Genomic DNA, 18636 nt, shown 5'->3' on the forward strand with positions numbered 1-18636 from the left:
GTGGACTATGGATATGTTAGGAGTTAAAGCACTCTTATCTAAATGAAAAACCATTAATTTGAAAGCCTTTTCATGGAGAAGTTAGAAAAAAAATGAGTAAAAAAGTTACTGTTCTTTATTCTTCTGAACTTGAAATCTGTCTCCTATTATGCATTAAAATATTACATTCAGATGTGCTCAGGTTTGATCAAATAAATTGTGAAATAATTTAAAACTTTGTGCCCTGATTTACATCTAATAAAATTCTAATGTGATTTTCAAATTCTTTTTTGTCTTAGAAACATCTTTTAGCATTCAGTGATTTTTTGAGAAAATGTTTGTGCTATGATCCAGTAAGTCTGAAACACATGTGATGTATTGATTCTATGACTTTAAAAACAGACAAATCTTTATGAGTGAGATGGATATTACTTCACTTCATCTGCTAAACTAGAACACACATTTTTGAAAGAAAATATTTTTCATCTTTTTTTTTGTTTTGCTTTGATCCATACTAGTGATAACATCTGCATTAATTCCTAAATTAGATACATAGGGGCTTCTTAAGGTTTCTACTAAAATGTTCTGGCTAAAACAGTTTTGTATAAAGTAAGTGGAGATATTTAGGTTCTTTTAAAACTACAAAGTTTCTCTCTTCAAAGGCTCTGAAGGGTAATAACTTCTAATCCTATATTTAGCATGTAGCAGTTTTCTTAAACTGTAAGGTTGTTAGTATTATACACTTGAAATGCATTTTTAATATATGATTATATAACTTTATGCTTAAAAGTATATGAAATTATAAAGATGCTGTAGGGTGTCACACCTTTCCCCATGTCACATTTCATTTTGAACAAAATTGCCATAATGCTTGACTAAGGTTTGATGAGTTAGTTGAGCTCTTTCTGATCTTTTAATATGTTCAAGTATCTTGAAACTTGTTTAGTGGAGAATTTTCTTCCTTGTTCAGTTTGTTGATGTCTTAGATGTCCTCTAGTTTTATATATTGCATTTTAAGATTGCCAGATGAATACCATCTGCGAGTGATTAATCTGGAATTTTCCATTTGTACTTCTACACTTCTGATGAGTAATTGGGAACAGGCTAAATTCTCTAGAGTTCTACATTGTAAATGTAATAAATAGACTTATGTTAAATCATTTGCCAAATTTGCCTCATTTAAGGTTTTGCAAAATTGCAACAGAACAATGGATTAATAACACATAATTTTATCTCATTGTTTGGATTTGGGCTTTGTGTACCCAAAAATAAATCAATCAATAAAACAATCAAGATCAATCAGTAAAATAATCAAGATAATCGAGATCAATAAAATAATTAAGATCAGAGAGTTGTCTCTATTGTATCCTTCTTATGAAAGCAAAGTTAACTAAATCCAGCTGCTAATTAATTACTTACAAATGAATATTCTCTGAACAGAACTTAAACCAAAACTGGATAAAAATTTATGAATGGACTGGAGGAAAAAAACCAAAACACCCACCAACCCCAAAACCAACCAACCAAAGAAATGCCACCAAATCCCCAAAATAAAGCAAAACAACTCCACAGAAAAGCAGAACTAGACGTATTACCAGCTTTCTAGTATCCATACCTACAAGCTTCCCTTTCTTTGCTTTCTAATTCCCATGCAAGTTCACTTGCTAAATGAAATGGCAAAAGTAGCTTGTTCTATTCAATATACATTTTCCTATGTGTAATATAATCTCCTTATTTCTAGCTTATATCCTTTGCATCCTCTAAATAATTTTATTCTCATTTGGATATAGTATTTTCTTTATGCATCTGTACATTTACTTACATGTTAGACAAAATATTTGTATGCATCTCTCTTTTTTTTTTTTCTCAAATGAGTTCTATCATTTTATTTTGAGCATGTTCTCTCTTTCAGCTTCTATGTGCTTGAAGTAGAAAACATTTTGTCTTGCAAATCACATGCACGTTTTGGAAGACTTATTTCTCAGTTCCTTCATTTGTTATATAATGATAAACTCCTCAGGACTCTATTGTCATACACTACTGAAATTTGTTTGAATTCATTTGTACTAATGTTGTTATGTACAAGATAGATGCTCATGTTTAATCTAGTTACTGACTTTATATCCAGTGGAGAGAAATCAGATTTCACATAGGATGACTCATCTCAACCGAAAATAGGTACTTGCAGGTCAGATGAATAAGCAGCTGTAAGAGCTTGTTTCAACCTCCTGACTGTAAAGGGTGTCTGTGGTGACTGGACTAGACTCAGACATGTGATTGTTACATGCCTAAAGCTCCATGAGACTACCAACTTCTCTAATTTGCTGTGCTGAATAATTGGCACATAACTATGAACTGAAGGATTAGCTCAAACAAGAGTCCTAGGAGTCTGGAAACTCTAATTCTATTACACTAAACCACATATCACCTTATTTGTGCCACTGTTTGTCCATTAGTCTTTCTTCTTCTTCTTCTTCTTACCCTGCAAGGGAGAAATTTGTGTTAAAGGGAGACTTGCATACTGGGAAAGGACAGTGAAAATAATATGCATAAAGGGAAAAAGTAAAAGAAAGGTACAGAAGGAATTATTTTGTATCAAGTGAAAAGGAAATTAGAAAGCCATGTAAACAAAGGTTTTATATGAAAAGGAACAGATCTAAATTTTGGAGATAATGCTGACAGATAAATGCGTGCTTATTGATAGCACTAAGGTTAGAGAGAACAGGTGAATGGAGACTGTGCTCTGATCATGGAGAAGATTTTTGTGGAAGTGTTTGAGCTACCCTCAATGGATGAGCTGTAATATAAAGGTCAGAATGAACAGCAGAGGTAGAACTTCAAAAGCAAGCAAAATATAAGGCCTAGTGTTTACCTCCATGTGGAGAGGAGGAACTTATGTTATAGAGTCACAATTTCGCTGTCAGTTTTTTTAGCATCACAACGAAGAAAGAAGACAAACATTCTAGATTGCATTTTATTCTTTCTTTCTATTTAAGCATTTTTCTGTGTTCAGCTGCTATGTTATAATTTATTATGCTCCTTAAAATTATCCCAAATTAATCATGAAGGAGACCTTTTAGTGAAGTTATGCTACCTTCCATGTCATTTACCCTGAGTTAAATTTTCTGTTACTTTTTCTTACAGCATTGCAAGAATGCTACTATGAACTAGAGCCAAAACATATATAATTTTATTGAATGTGTTTTGATGAACTAAGAACCTGTAATGTGGGTGTCATAAACCCAGTCATAGCATAAGGCAGAATTTTTGTTACACCTGAAACTCACACTGAACTCTCCTAGGGTTGCAGGTTCACTGAGTTTATGAAAATATTTAGTGTCTTGAAAGGAAATAAGTAAGTACTGATATATTTTTTTAACTGAAGCTGATTTATTTGGTTTGTATAGACTAATAAAAAATCTGTAAGAATTGTCTCCATTTAAGAAAATCAGCGTTTACTCAGCTGTATGAGGGAAGAGACCAAAACCCTGTTGAGATCAGGGACTTGCCACAGAGATCAACCATCTGTGTGTTGCACCGTATATGGCTGAGTCTTTTGCTGTGCCTGGGGTAGTCTGAAGGTGATCTGCAGTGACTTGTGCACTTGCTGCTGCACACTTCCCTTCTGGATTATACAGCAAGCTGTTGGCAGTGCGGGAGTCTTCAGGGCTGGCCTCTACAAGGAGAGGGTGTAGCCACTTCCATCTGGACCCACCACTGGTAAAGCCCAGTACACCATCTGAGTGCTGTTACATGGAAACAAGCTCTGTGCATGTTCAGTTGCCCCATAATCAAACCATGAAACCACAAGGTACAAGAACTGGTATTCACAGGACAGCATGCAGAGATCAGAGGGAGCCTGGGTACAGACTGTATTCAAAGAAAGAATTAAATAAACTACAGTAAAGGAAGTGGGGCCATTCCCTCTTTTTTGCACATATACTGCTGCTACTTATATTGTCCATTATAATTCTACTATTAGAGAAGGAGATGGTTACTTAGATTATAGAAGAAAGTCCCTGTTTTTTTTAAATGCTCATCTGCAGTTTGTTCAGGAACCAGATAACCCTTACCCATACCTAAAGCAAATGAGCCAGTAAAGAAATTTGAAAGCAAATTGAATTTCTGAAATAGAAAACTCTTGACTATTCTGATTTTTTGATGCATGAGGTCCTACGTATACTCACACACACATAGTTAACTATTCATTTAAATTATTATATCAACTTTATTGTGAGGTGTCAGAATTCTTTCTAATTGTGCTCACACTGACCATTCATTTGACTGCACATTCTCAAAAGATTTAATAATTTTTGAATAAGCATGTGCAAAGTTTGGAGTTTTTCTGTCAGTTGTTTGTATCCACTGCTTTTTGACTTCAGTTCTACATAATAATACAATATATTTGGATGGCACTGGAAAAAACACATAATGATTGTTACCTGTTCTGTCTCTGAATAAACTGCAATCTGGTATGCTGTGATCCACTTCATTATCAGACTTAGCAATGAAATATAGTACAGATAAACTTCAATTTGGCTTGACACTTCAAACTAAAGAGTTGTAAAATGTGTCTTTGGTTTTTAGTAGCTGTAAAAAAAAATTATCTCCAACTAGCAATGAAATAATGTTTGATGTCATTAGAACATATATTTCCTGTCAGGCAGATTTTAATGCCTTTTTTTTATTAATGAGGTATAAGGTAAAATTCAGAAAGGTATCTCAATGGCTTTGCAACATAAGTACCACTGAAAGTCAATTTAACTTTGTAAGTTTTCAAAAATGAGCGTACGGGAAACTTGTTTCTGTCTAGTTTGCTGTAAAAAGATGTGTAATGAAACCTGCTACTCTGGTCTACTCCTTCGACCAGAAAAAAGGAGTTAAATGAATTTAGCACTCCCCACTTGTTTAATAAACTTAAAGGTGTTTAAATCAAAGCTTCCTGTGATCTACGTAGGTTAAGTACAATTAAACAGAATAAAGTAACGTTATTCTTGAAGCACCTCAGATAAAAAACCCCCAAAATTCATCTTCCATATACATGACCATACGGTATGTCTTGAAAGGTACCAGACCAGGATGACTTCTGGGAGGATGGCTTACATTCATCTTTAAGTTGCTTTAGGAGAACGCACCTATCATTGGTCTTCTCTCTTTCTCAGCTGAGGAGCACCAGCCTGAATTGTTCTGGAAAACAGAGGTGCTGAAATACAATCTGATGACACAGGTGATCTCTCGAGCAAGACAGACCTGAGCTGTGTTGCAAACACTGCCATTTCTCCCTATGCTGTTAAATGGGAAAGGAGAACTATTCATGCGGTAAATTGAATCGGGGTAAATTATTAACAAACTATCTTAGTCCTGTGCTTTTCTTTGTTTTATTTGTTTGTTTTTTAAAGAAGGACTTATGTCTTCCCTTTATCCCCACACACAATTTGTAGTAAAATCTGATTGACTATTAAACCGTTCAATCCTGCTATCAGTCTTCTCTCCTTCTTCAGTGTTTTTTAAGTTAGCTGAAATCAACTATTTTCCTGCTCCTATTCTTCTCAGCTGGGAGATTGGTTCTCAGATATTTTATCCCTCCCTCCTAGAAATACTACAGAATAATAAGGCATCAGTCACGGACATTCTCTACATATTTTTGTAAATACATGCAGTCCCTCAATTATCTGCATGCTGAGTGGAAATTGCATAAATGTTGCCTGTATGTATCCTAGGATTTTGAAAACATTGCAGACAGACATTATGTAATGTCTGAAGAAAACATTCAAAACCCTGTGGATGCCATTGTAAAAATTTTGCTTTGATTTTTATCTTTTTCATTCCTTCTTCCTCCACCAACTCCCCCCAACCAAAGCAAAACCACAAACAAACAAACAAAATCTAAACACCACAACATCAACAAAAAAAACCTCCTTGAAATGAACAGTACTAGGCCATTCACAAATGTATTATTGCGACAATTGTCTATTTCATTAGAATAAATTCTAAGAGAGTAGTATTAGTGGTACATGCTAAGAAAGAATTTGACATAGGGTTGAGCACAAAATGCTGTATGGTGCCATAGACTTCTTGTTCTTGAGGTCCCACAAATGGAGTTTTAATGAGTTGAGATGAGTTAGGCATCTTTTGTTTACTTTCAAAATCAAAACACAGTACTGTATGGTCTGTTGGGGCAAAATCCTGAATAAATATAACCTAAAGTAAATGTATACTTAAAGCTAAACTCTAATTAAAATAAATTTTATTTACCCAAGCTGCAGACACATTAATTGCATAATAGCTCTAATTCTGTCAGGCGTGGCCGTGGGAGCTGCAGCACGGCATTCCTCGACAGAGATCGCGCTTTTCCCACAAGGACCCCCAGGCCCCTGCTGCTCCCTCTCCAGCTGCGCACAGCAGGCACGGGCAGACATTTTCGGCGCGGTCTGCGAGCAGCGGTGCCCGGTCGCTGATGCTCTGATCACATCCTCAGGGGAGAAGCTGTCTGGCAGCTCCAGCACGGCCACGCCGCCGATGCGGCACCGCTTAGCGAGGCGTCTACCCGGACCCCGGAGGACCGAGGAGCCCGGGAAGCGCGGCGGAGCTCCGGGGAGGCACCGCGGGCTGCGCAGGGCGCCGGGGCGGGAAGGAAGAGAGCAGCGCCGAGAGCCGGGCAGCGCCGCCGCCTCCCCGGTTCGGCACCGCGGACAGCGCCCGGCGAGCGGCGCGGGCGGGCGGGGCGGGCACCGCACAGGCGGCGCGGGGGCACGGCGGGCACAGAGCCGCGGCCACGCGTAGGGACACGGCCACGGACACACGTGCCGGGCCGCAGCACGGCGGCTGCCAGGAGGTCAGCGGCGTGCACGGGCAGGTTGGCCCACGCAGAGACACCGGGGGCACAGGCACGCTGAGACACGCGTGGGCAAACGGGCACAGGGGCACAGGGCCAGTGCGCGCTCTCGGGTACAGACACAACCCCAGACTCACAGAAAGCACCGCAGCACAGCATCAACACACAAACACACACACACACATACACACACACACATACACACACACACAGTTTTCACGCACACACGGACACGCGCCCGCGCTCCCACACGCACAGCAAGGGCACAGCCGCGCACGGTCCCTCGTACGCGCGCAGGCACCACGGACGCCCCTCACAAACAGCGCCTGTGCTCGCACTCCCGCTGACACACAGAAACTGGCACAGACAGCTGCACGCAGACAGACACACAGACACAGGCACTCACACAGTGACAGATGCACAGATTGTCCTGGTTCCTGCCTGGACAGAGTTAATTTTTGCTGTAGCCAGGAGGGGGCATGGCCAGGACCCAGAGGTTGTTCTGCTATCGCCTCAGGTCTCTTAGAGAAGAGGTTCCTTCTGGTCCAGCAAGGGCGGGATGGCGGTGGTGGGATAACCCCGATTCTGAGCATTTGGCATGAGAATCACTTGTCTCTCTAGGACACTTTTGTTATTGACATCATTGCTGTTACTGTTCATTTTCTTATCTCATTGCTGTTTCCAGTAAATTGTTCTTATCCCAACGCGTGATCTTTACCTTCGATTCCTCCAATTCTCCTCTCTAGCCTGCCACGGGGAATGGGGAAAAGGGTGGGGGGGAACGAGTGGCAGCGTGCTTTTAGCAGGAGCAGTAAATTAGGGAATACCAGTCCTAAACCACGACGCAGACACAGAGAGAGGGAGACAGACACACAGAGAGGCAGACGAACGGAGAGAAACAGACGCCCGCGGGCCCCCGCCTGGCGACAGCCAATGGCGCGGCGAGTCTGCCCCCGGCGGCGTGTAGCCACCAATGGGAGCGGAGGGGGCGGTGCCCGGCTGGCTCCGCCTCCCTACTTAATGCCGCGGGTGGCCGCGGCTCGCTCAGTGGCGGGAGGAGGAGGCGCGGGGGCCAAGGCGCGCGAGCAGCGGCGCGCGGCGACCCGCGCACGTGCCCGCCCCCGCGCGGCGCGAGGGGAAGGCGGGGCCGGGGCAGCGCCCGCCGCGGGAGGGGCGGCGGCACCTGCGGGGCGGCCCCGGCGCGGCCACCGGCGAGCGGGCGGCCGAGGGCGCGGAGCGGCGAGCCCGGCATCCCGCGCAGCCCGCCCGGCGTGCCCGCGGCGATGGAGCAAGACAAGTATCTGCCCGAGCTGATGGCCGAGAAGGACAGCCTGGACCCCTGCTTTGTCCACGCCATGCGCCTCTTGGAAGACGGTGAGGCTCCGCTCCGCGCTCCCCCGGCCGGGGCGCTCCTCGGGGTCCTCGCTCGGCGGCCGCGGCCGATTGGCACGGAGCGAAATCGGGTTTCCGGGCGGGCGGGACCCGGCCGCGCGTGGGCTCGGGGCGGTGGCGGTTCGGGGGCTCGGGCGCCCGGAACCGCCCGGAGGGACCCGTCCGGCAGCAGCCCCCGGCGGCAGCAGCGGATGCCCCGCTCCCCGCCGCCCGCGCTCGCTCGCCCACCGTGCGCCGGCTCTGTCGCGGCTGGGTCGCCTCTGCGGGAAGCGCTCCCCTGCTTCCCGGGCTCACTTACACAAAGACAGATGCTGGCGTTTCATTACACTCGTTATATTCTGTTTTCCACGCTGAAGTAATAAGGTTTATATGGTAATACTATTATGCCGTTACTGCTGCGCTGTTTTAGTCGACTGCGCGGTGTCAGACATTGATTGGATATGGCTTATCAATTTCATGACAGTTTCATCCAGGACATGATGATTTCCTCTTGGTTTTGTATGAAGATCAGAATACACTGGTTATAACATTTGGTTACTCAATGTAATTCGCCCTGCTTTCCTTGCTGTAGTTGGAGTAGAGTTTTAAGTTGGACCTCAGCTAGAGGTTCTTTAGAAAGTTTATCATTTAGTCTCTCTTTTAATAACTGCTCAATATAGTGGTTGAGTGAAGACCTCGTGGTACGGAGTTTCAACTTTTGCCAAAGTATAATCCATTAAGTTCCTCTTACACATGTTTTTCTTCTTAGATTTGTAATAGTCTTTTTAAAAAACCCTATTAAACTTGGAACCTGATGTTGAAAAGAAGAAAGAATGATGTATAAATCAAGATAACCTATCAAGCTCTTAAATGAGATTAAAGCAAAGAAATGTATGGTCAGGCCCGTGAGAGTCACACGTTCAAATAAACTCATATTCAGAGGTGGCAAATAATTTCCCAGGTTCTGTTTATGACTTAAAGAAAATCATAACTAATTCAGATTTACCATGCTAAGCAGTGTTTTTTCCTCTGTCAGCAGTTTTTATATTGTCTTTCCTTAATGTATTTTCTATTGATTGTGAATGAAGATATTGAGTCCAGGTTTTGTTGGAGTGCTTCTGTTTGAAAGCTTTGAATTTCAGTATGAATACAGACCAATTTTGTACTCTTTTGTCATAGCTGCCTTGCTGCTAAAGAGGCAGCCATGCTGCTTTTTACAGTTGTTTTTCTAATAATCATATCATAAACAAAGTCCTTATTTCTTAGAGGAATATACTTTTTGAGCCTTGCAGTTCGATCTTTTCCCAGAGGGGGGAGGTATCCACTGAGGGAGTGTGTGTGTGGGAAAGGAGGAAAATGCAGGAAGGACAAAACCGAAAGTAGGTAAAGAAAAGTAAAAAAATGGAAAATAAAATTGGTTTTTGTAGGCATCAGGTTCATGCAGAAGTTGCATTTTGAGCAACTGTGGCATTGAATAAATGAAATGTTTTCTCATTCCTTCTTAGCATAAGTAGGACTATGCATTATTTCACTGGATTTTTTAAAAGATGAAGGTGAGTTGTCTGGGAGAATGCTAATGTCAGATTCACACCAGGTACCTGGCATTATCCTTCAAAACACCATCTGTCAAGCTTTCTAGAGATTTGTTTTACATTCTAACATATGATGACTGGTAAAACACTTAACTGCGGTTAGAATGTTGCTACTTAAGAAAATGACAAATAATGCACTGGTTGCTGCTGGGTATAAATAAAAAGGAAATTTATAGAATGGGCAGAATTTTCATTTTTGGGTGCCAGAAGAAAATGGGATCCTGGAGCTAGCATCTCTGTAGTAGTGAGTAATTTTTAGGTTATATTCATGATAAAACATTGTTTCCAGACTCTGGATTTCTGTTCTTTAGAATGTAATGTGCAATCAGCTACATCCATAACGATGCCAGCCAGGTGGTCTTTTTATGGCGTCCTAAGCAGTTTTGATTGCCAGTACATTTTGTATCAAATGCATAAGTGTAGATTTGTTGTGGAGCTCAGAGCCTCAAGCATTCACTCTGACTTGAAAGTGCTGTGTTGTTTCATGTTGGCTGCTAAAACCTGAGGTTGAGAACAGTTGTGTTGCTGTGAGAAACCGCAGAAGGGCACACAAGCAATAAGTATTCCAGAAAAAGGCTTCTGATTTGCAACAGTGGATTTACTTGTAAAGATAAGACTGCCCATTTTTTTCCCAATATTTTTTTTATTTGTTTGATTCTGTTGCATGGGTGTTTTTTTTTTTGTTTGTTTTGGTGTACTTAACCAATATTAAAACCAGCATATTACTTATGTTTTCAATGGGTAGGTCTGTGTCCTTCAGGTTGACCTGTGTCAGATGCATACCTGAATCAGTAGCTGTTTATCCCTCACCATTAAGGGATGACTAGAAATTACTGACTTTAGTCCTTGCCTCGGTCTGGTGAAATCCCCAGAAAAGGGACATTTCCTTTGGCAGAGTATTTTCATACTTACCAAACAACACAAAGAAAGGTGAGGAAAAAGGTACAAGTGCTGTTTAAATACAAGGTGTGGAGACAAAAACCTGATCTCTTTAAAAACCACTGTGGAAATCTGTTGTGGACTCTGACAATGAACCTAAGTCTCTGAATGGCCAGTTGAGTGCCTTAATCAGAAGACACTTGATTTCCTCATGGGTCATAGCCTTTTTCCTGTAGAAGTAGATCCTACATGACCATTGCACTATTAGAAATGGAAATGTCATTGGTATGTCATCTTCTAGAAGAACTTGTGAGTGGCTGGTGGTATTTGCCTCAGCCTAAGTTTTTTCAAACTTTTGCAATATGCATCAAACATACTTATTCTGAGAATATAATTCATTCAGTAATGAAAATTAAATACCTTTTAATTGTAATAGGTAGTTGAACTCTAAAGAATAGGCCAATCTCCATCTATTGGAAAGGGCTTTCCTGTATCAAGTGAACTGTTTTGTCTACTAGGCTGTTAGAAGAGCTGGAGGTGTCCCTGTTTCATGTATAGCTTTAAACTATTTTACTGTATACTGGTTAACAGTAGTTATTTTCTCAGGTGAGATTGTTCTACTTTTAGTCAGGAGATGTCCTGATAAATGTATGGAGTCAAGTAATGCTTGGTTAGATAGGAAATGTCAAAAGTGAAGAGTATGTTCTTGAGCAGTGCTTTTTTTACCCAGCTTGTGCTTATACTGCAGTACACTCCAGAGCTCCAGAGAGAATGGAGAGCCTCTCTGTTCTAGTGCTGCTCCCTACTATGGAAGCTACCAGCTCCTCATATGTGTTACTTTTGCATGTCTGTAAATATTTATTGCTTTGTGTAAGATATCTGTGGTTATGAATATAAAAATAAGTGTGTCACTTTAGCTGTGAAGGTGTGGATGACATAGAAAGATAAAACCAGTTTGATAGTTCAAAACTGGTTTTATATCAGCATTCCATTTAATAGGCTAAAGTGTCAGCTAATTGTCTATGTACTTTTTGGGGTCAAGTAAATTATATATATATGTTTGTGAGCGTGTATATATATGTGTGTGTATCTTTTTTAACATGTGTGCAGCTTTGGAATAGCTTGCTTAGTGTGTTCTTAAAACCAACTCTGTGTTTTGTAATATAAACATAAAGGAAAAAGACCTATTGGAAAGAGCTTGCCAAAGTAAGAGCATCTCTCCCCATGGAAATATCAGCATTACTAGGGTAATGAGGTAGCTAATTTCTCTCTCTTATAATGACAGTGCAATTGACCTCAGAATTTCAGCTGGCATTCTGAAGGCAATGAGAATGAGGCCTTTAACTTTAATCTTGAGTAAAGTCCCTAGATCATTCCATGTGGTATAGCAGTTTGTTAAACCTCCAAGTTGTGTAAATTAGGCTCATATAGCTCAGCTATCATCCCCATACAGGCTTCTTGTAGGACAGGACATGATTATTCAAAACATTAGCCTCTACACTGAGCATTAGTAGGGTCTCATACAAGCCTGCAGTAGTAGTTCTAGCTAGTAGAAAACTGTTGACATAATGCAAGTTTATTTTGTCTTATATTCATGATTTCAACTAATACACTGTCATATGTGGGTTTGGGGTTTCTTTGGACTGTTGGAGATTGATTTTCTTTTCATATAGGAATGCAACTTTAGTTCATGACTGTGTTTCTGTTAAAAACGTGGGATGATAATAAGGTTGTTATATAAATATTATTTGTCTTGGAAATATAGAATATAACAATTGTATCCGTAGCCCTAGAAGTGAAAAGCTGTTGATCAAGCCGATGACCTGCTAAAACCAGGCCTCTGATGCTTTTTAGTTTTTATAATTTTTTTCATTGGAAACTACTTGTAAAAATATGCTTGCAAATTTATGAATTCATTTGTCTTGACAAGCCTTTCAAAATAAAGTATGATTAATGTAAAATGTAAATATAAATTCATATGATAATATTAATCTGCGAGTGGTCACTATTCTGCTTTTTTTTTCTTTTATTCCTATGTTTACATCAGGTGAGAAGAAATCTGTATTCACAAAATAGTTGGTATTAATCATTGTTTGCTTTGCTGTCTCAAGAAATGCACTGTAAATTCCTGGTAGATTGATTTAGGAAACATGCTAACATTCAGAGTGTGTATTTTAGGTACCTTGGTTTCATTAGAAACTAGATTTGTATTGATCATTTGGAGCCTTTTCAATAGAAAGTGCAAACTCTAGATGAATACAAGATACTTGGGATTTTTATAAAGTAGTGATGGGCTAGGCGTTACGGACTTAGTTCAAAGCTGACTAAAGTTAATGGGAATTGTTCTGTTGCCATTAGTGGGCTATCAGGCAGTCCTTGTAATACAAATATGATCTATTGACTGGTATAGCCAATAGGACATGCTTTTGCCTTGCAGAATGTAATGCAGATGAATCCCAAGTGATAACCAGAAAACATGGAAAACAAAATATTATAAAATGTTAGAATGAATATAACAAAGCAAACGTTATGTTTATATTGACCCCAGCTTCTTAGTCATAAAAGGCACTCTTGCTTCAGAGGAGAGAAAAAAGAAATTATAGATGTGATTTAAAAAATAAAAATAACACAAATCTTTCAGACATCTGAAGCCACTTAAGACCATTTGATCTGTGATCTTAGAAAACATGTGCTTTGAAACACAGTAAATTGTTTTGCAAAGAGGCAACAATATGAGTGCAGTAATTGAAGTTTAGATTCTGATACCCTGGTTTAAAATAAAAGGTGCTTTGCTCTTTAAATAGTGCTGTTTGAATCAGTGGAGCTGCTAAAGGTGCAATTTAGTGCAAATAGCAGAATTTAGTACCAACTGTTTAAGGGAAGATCAAAGGTATTTGCTGAGGTTTATCTGGATGCCCAGAGCCTCATCAACAAAGTGCTAGTTTGTTGGCAACGTGAATGTTTTCCTTGAGGAACAATATTTTTCATTTGTCCTGGTATTTCTTTTAGTAAATTTATGTCATATTTAGTCTCCTTGGTGTATACATTCAGAGTGTAACTGCTATAACTGTCCATCTCTCTCCCTCTATACCTCTGAGTAAGCCTTTTAAAATTCAAAATTTTGGAGATTTTTTAATATTTGCGGTTAGTACCAAGAGAAGGCAGAATACCTGGATGGCTGAGTAGAACATTGCTGTCAACTGTTAACTTCCTAAGCACTGAACACCTGTGTAATGTGTAGAATAGAGTGGCCATTCCTAACCAGGAGGTGGCATGATTGGGCTCCTCATGCCAAAATAGAGCTTCATATCGTGGCACCTTCTGAGAAAGGGCTAGTCGGGTCCAACAGATACATCAAATTCTTCTTCATTGGAGGTATACTTTTCTCATTTAGGCAAAATGCAGATAATACATACTGACAACAAGATGTGCTGGAGCATGCTGGGCTATTTAGTAGTCTATAAAATCTGATATGATCAGCAGTGATCTGTGCATGAGTCTTCCAATAAAGGCTAAACATCTGCCTAACCCACCAAAGCAGTGCCATGAGAGTGGAGAAGTTCCTCCATGACACAAAGACGGAGGTTTCAGGCTCGAAGTATGAGATGTCTTGGGCTTTTCTTTAGAAGGCATAAATGTCACTGCTGTTTGGTAGTTCTTCTCCAAGGTTTATTAAAATGGGAATATGTTACACCTTTCAGTGCCTTGTAGCTGTACTGTAGGCCACACATGCTGCTTTTATGAAATAGTTGTTTTCTGGATTGGCAGGGTCACTGCAGTCACCTGGTGCCTCAGTTCAGGGTAAGAGTGTCTTTTCAAGAATAAGCTGGTTTTAACTGTTTCAGTTAAATCTCTTTTCTTCCATAAACTGCTAGATGTGGAGGAAGATTCAGTGTTGCCACAGCTGATCTTAGAATATACAACTTTCTTTAAAATATTTTGAAAGTAAATAATAGGAGGAGTGTTTTCATCAGGGATTTGAGGTGTTAAGAAAGCATACACAACAGAAAAAAAAAATCAGTTTTGCAGATGGACTCTGCTAAGCATTGTGAAGATATGCATTCATCTTTTCTTCACCTTGCATTTTTCAGTCCTTGGATAGGTATCAGTGCACTACATCAGAATAAGCAAGGAAGCAGATAGTTTTTAAAATCAAGTATGTAAAGTATAGAACTTTACTGATGCTGCAGTTTAATCTTTGGCTGTGTAAGCAAATAAGATTGTGCAGTCTGACCAGAAAAATGGAAAACCTTAAAACTTGTGTGAAGATCTGGTGTGCATAGTACATGGAGTCTTGGCTTGTACTACATATCTTCAGTGAATGCGTTCTAAAACTCGCATCTGTAAGATGTAGACTGATGCTGAATTTCATTCAAATCTTTGAGATCTCAATGTGAAGAGACCTTCATAAGAAATGTGTAGTATTCTTATTACTTTTGGTACAAAATTACTCTTTTTAAAATTTGCAGGCAGAAATAATCCTGGATATTACAGTCCTCTGTAAATCCTGTCATATTTTAATTAGAATCCTGCTGGAAATGAGTACAGCTATTTCCTTATCCTAAAAACGGCCGAAACTAATAAAACCTGGAAGAATTATTTAAGACTTTCAGCAGATTAAAAACCTCCAACTCCCCCAACCCCTCAAAAATAATAACCCCCTCTTGAAATAATGTATGCCTGTTCTTGATTTCACAACCTTTGCTATTGAAAGGGAATTTTTTAGTTTGAATATTGAAAAAAAATATCAAGTGAAACTTCTAATAATGCTAATATGGCAATATTGAAGATCATCCACACTTAATTAAGATGGTACAAAGTTTTGATGGTCATATAAGGCTGCATATGATATAACCAAAGACATCTTAAAATCATCATGTTTTGCTTGCCTTGGGCATTCCTGTTTATTGTTCTTGCGTTAGCACGACGCAAAGACTGGAAGACACAGGGCAGGTCACTGCTGTTCTAGAATTTCCCTGCACCTGCTGAAGTGCTCATCAGTTATTCTAGCATCTATCCCTTGTTGTAAGGGTTGCACTGACAGATGTAGAAAAAAGTCAAAAGCTTTTGATTCATAAAATACTTCAAATTCTGGCAATCAATGTAACTATTAGGAAAAAATAATACTATGTGCTAGTCTGTAGAAGATTTATCAAAACATGCATTCCTCTTTGCTCTGCTTTGGATCTGGAACAGAATGTTTATTTGTTTTGTAGTAGAAGCATTTTGGCTTTTCTAACTGGTAAAGGCAGGTGTGTCTTCAGCAAAAGCAAAAGTAGGGATCAGAGCCCCTGGCTCATAATCAGTCAACTTCCAAAGAGCAGCATTGCAAATCAAGGAAAAACAGTTTTCCTAAGAGGTTTGAGCACTGGAGAAAGAAAACAAATTCCCTAGTTTAATGTTCCCTGGGATTTAAGTGTGTGTTTCAAAGCTCTCTTTCAAATACTTGAAGTTAGAGAGCTTGTCATCAAATCAGGGACTGTGTGCGTATGTTTTAAACTGGCTTTTCGGTATTGAAAAATTGAGTTAACTTACCTCTCACAGTGTGCATTTTTGTCTCTGTGTTTCTGCTAATGTAGGCTTATATTGCTGATTTTTCTAAATATTTCTAAGAAAACTTGTTTGTTGCATTTTGTCTTTTTTGTGATTGGGGAAAGGACATTTTGGTGTTGTCAGGGGTTGCTCTGAGGTCAAAATGTGAGCTCTAGCTGGGGGAAGAGTGAGACCTTGTTCTTCCTAAATACTTAGAACTACACTAATTTGCTGTGGCTATGGAGCTGTTTCCCTGACTTTCCCATTTTAACTTAAACTGATTTTTCTCCAGTTCTTCTGAAAGGAGCAGCACCAAATTCAAGTGACTTACTGTCTCTTATTTTGTTATTTGAAGGGCAGACTAAGGACTGATGAAATAAATTCCAGGAGACCTTTCTCCTTCCTGTCTTCAGATGGCTGTTCAACAGGAAAATGGAGAGTTAGTTTTGGTAAATGCTTATTATCCTAGTGTCTCCATAGGGCTATAGAGCTATCTAATAGCTTTAACTTTTGCACAGGTACAGATTTGCAGTTATTTCACAAATACTTGTATGCAAAGTAGTAGGATTTAGCCCATTGTAAAATTTGAAATTACATCCTCCTCATGCTTGTAGATCCAAGTAAATAAATGAATTATATCAATTTATTTGTGTTTAAAAGCCATTGGTGGGTAATCTGCCACACCCAGTTCTTATATTGCATGAACTCCTTTTCCTGATCCTACACTCCTATTTAAAAAGATCATTTTGTCTTTGTAAATGCAATATTGCAGAATGCCCTGATTCTCTTTGATTTTTAGGGGTTGTCCTGATGCTGTTGCTGCTGTTACAGGAGTGGTTGGTTTGTTCTTGCTGAAAATGGTTTAGTGTGAACACCAACAGATCAGGCTGTGCATAAGTCTGTGAAGAAGGGTTTACTCATCAGTGTCAGAGGGGTCCGAGGTCAGCAGTGAATGTGTGAAAACAGGTGTTCATGTTACCTGTTGTGTTGCTCTTCTTTTTCTGAAGACTAAACTGGGAGGTAACCTGGAAATACAGTAGTTTATGTTGAGTTGTGCATGACAAAAAGATGTTCATGCAGTACCAGCTTGTTAGAATACACAAACCATCTGTTCAGCACAAAAAGTCTCTTGCTGCTCTGAAGTGTATGAATAATCTGGAATGATATGTCAGATGCAAGGGGGAAGAGAGGACTAAGTTTTTGCTAGAAATATTTTGATATAATGCCTTTTTTAAGGAATGTTTGTACTGTACTGTAAGCTTTCCAAGTGCTTCTTGTGGTGGAAGTGGGAGAAGTTTTCAGCATAAAGTGGAAATGGAGCAGCTTGGTTTTGACACAAAGCAGGAACTTGATGTGATTCTGCATCCATCTAAACACTTAAGAAGTCATGATTTGGAGGCAAATAGAAAATAATTAGAAGCTGCTATGAATTGTAAACATTACTAACATGAAAGATCTCAGTTGCTGTTTAGACTAAACTGGGAGAATCACTGTAACATAGATTGTTGTGTTTGTTTACTGGATAATTTAACGCATATGCAGGGATGGCATGCACCTCCAGAGTCCCTCTGAACGCATGCAATACAACAGTATCAAAACGATGTAATTCTTAACAGAAGCTTTTCAGAAAGAATTGAATTTCATTTTTGTAAATAGACCAACAGCATTTTCAAATGCTTATTATACTACTTTTATCTATCCATTTTATATGAATAAAACTTAACTAAAAGGTTCCAGAAGTCCTCACTTACGTTCAGTATTTTGTGTTTAATGGATGTGTGAATGAGAGGATGTAAATTAGGGATTTGGGGCAAGTTGTTTCTTTTTGCTACTTGATTGAAAATGACACATTTTTTCAGTGCATTCCAAAAATACATTCTTGACTCCTAATTCTATTGCACAGATGGCTTCTGGGATTTCTGCCAACAGGTACAGACAGAGGACAACATCAAAACCTTTCCCAAAGCTTAAAAAAAAGAATATTAATAGTCTTATCCTATCCCTACATTGGAAAATTCTTCTATTATGGTTTATAACTTAAAAAGTTTTGCTAAATAATACAATACTGGTTAGTAAAAGCAAGTTCTCTTAACTCTGAATCTATGGAGAGTATCTGCATTGTATTGCTTCTGCCTTCAGCTTCACTTTGTGCATGCTGCTGGTATTGCTATCAAAGTGATTTTAAGTTTTGGATGACTAAAGTGTTTTTGAGCTTATCACTTGCCAACACATGAAGTTTTGGATATGTTTTTAACACCATCTTTTCATTAATTCAGTATTGGAGGGTATAATTTCAATCATTACGAATTTCAGTGTGGCCCTGTGTTTGTCCTAGGAGCTTTCAGTCCAGACAGCAACTCACTATCCATTTCTTTCCATTGGATAAGTCAGTGAATTAAAGTAAAGCTGTCTCATAACCCGTGAGACATCTCTATTGCCTATAGTAGC

General features: G+C 39.5%; 1 protein-coding gene across 1 annotated transcript in view; it reads left to right on the forward strand.

Annotated features, from left to right (window-relative positions):
• The first annotated feature begins 8056 nt into the window (after window positions 1-8056).
• The window catches only part of KHDRBS2 (KH RNA binding domain containing, signal transduction associated 2), a 308356-nt gene continuing 297776 nt past the window's right edge, over window positions 8057-18636 (forward strand). The window contains exon 1 of the mRNA XM_059843398.1: window positions 8057-8188. Coding sequence (XP_059699381.1) covers window positions 8098-8188 — 91 coding nt within the window. The 5' untranslated portion in view covers window positions 8057-8097. The remainder of the gene's footprint in view (window positions 8189-18636) is intronic.

Source organism: Haemorhous mexicanus, chromosome 3 (genome assembly GCF_027477595.1).
Source record: "Haemorhous mexicanus isolate bHaeMex1 chromosome 3, bHaeMex1.pri, whole genome shotgun sequence".
NCBI lineage: Eukaryota > Metazoa > Chordata > Aves > Passeriformes > Fringillidae > Haemorhous > Haemorhous mexicanus.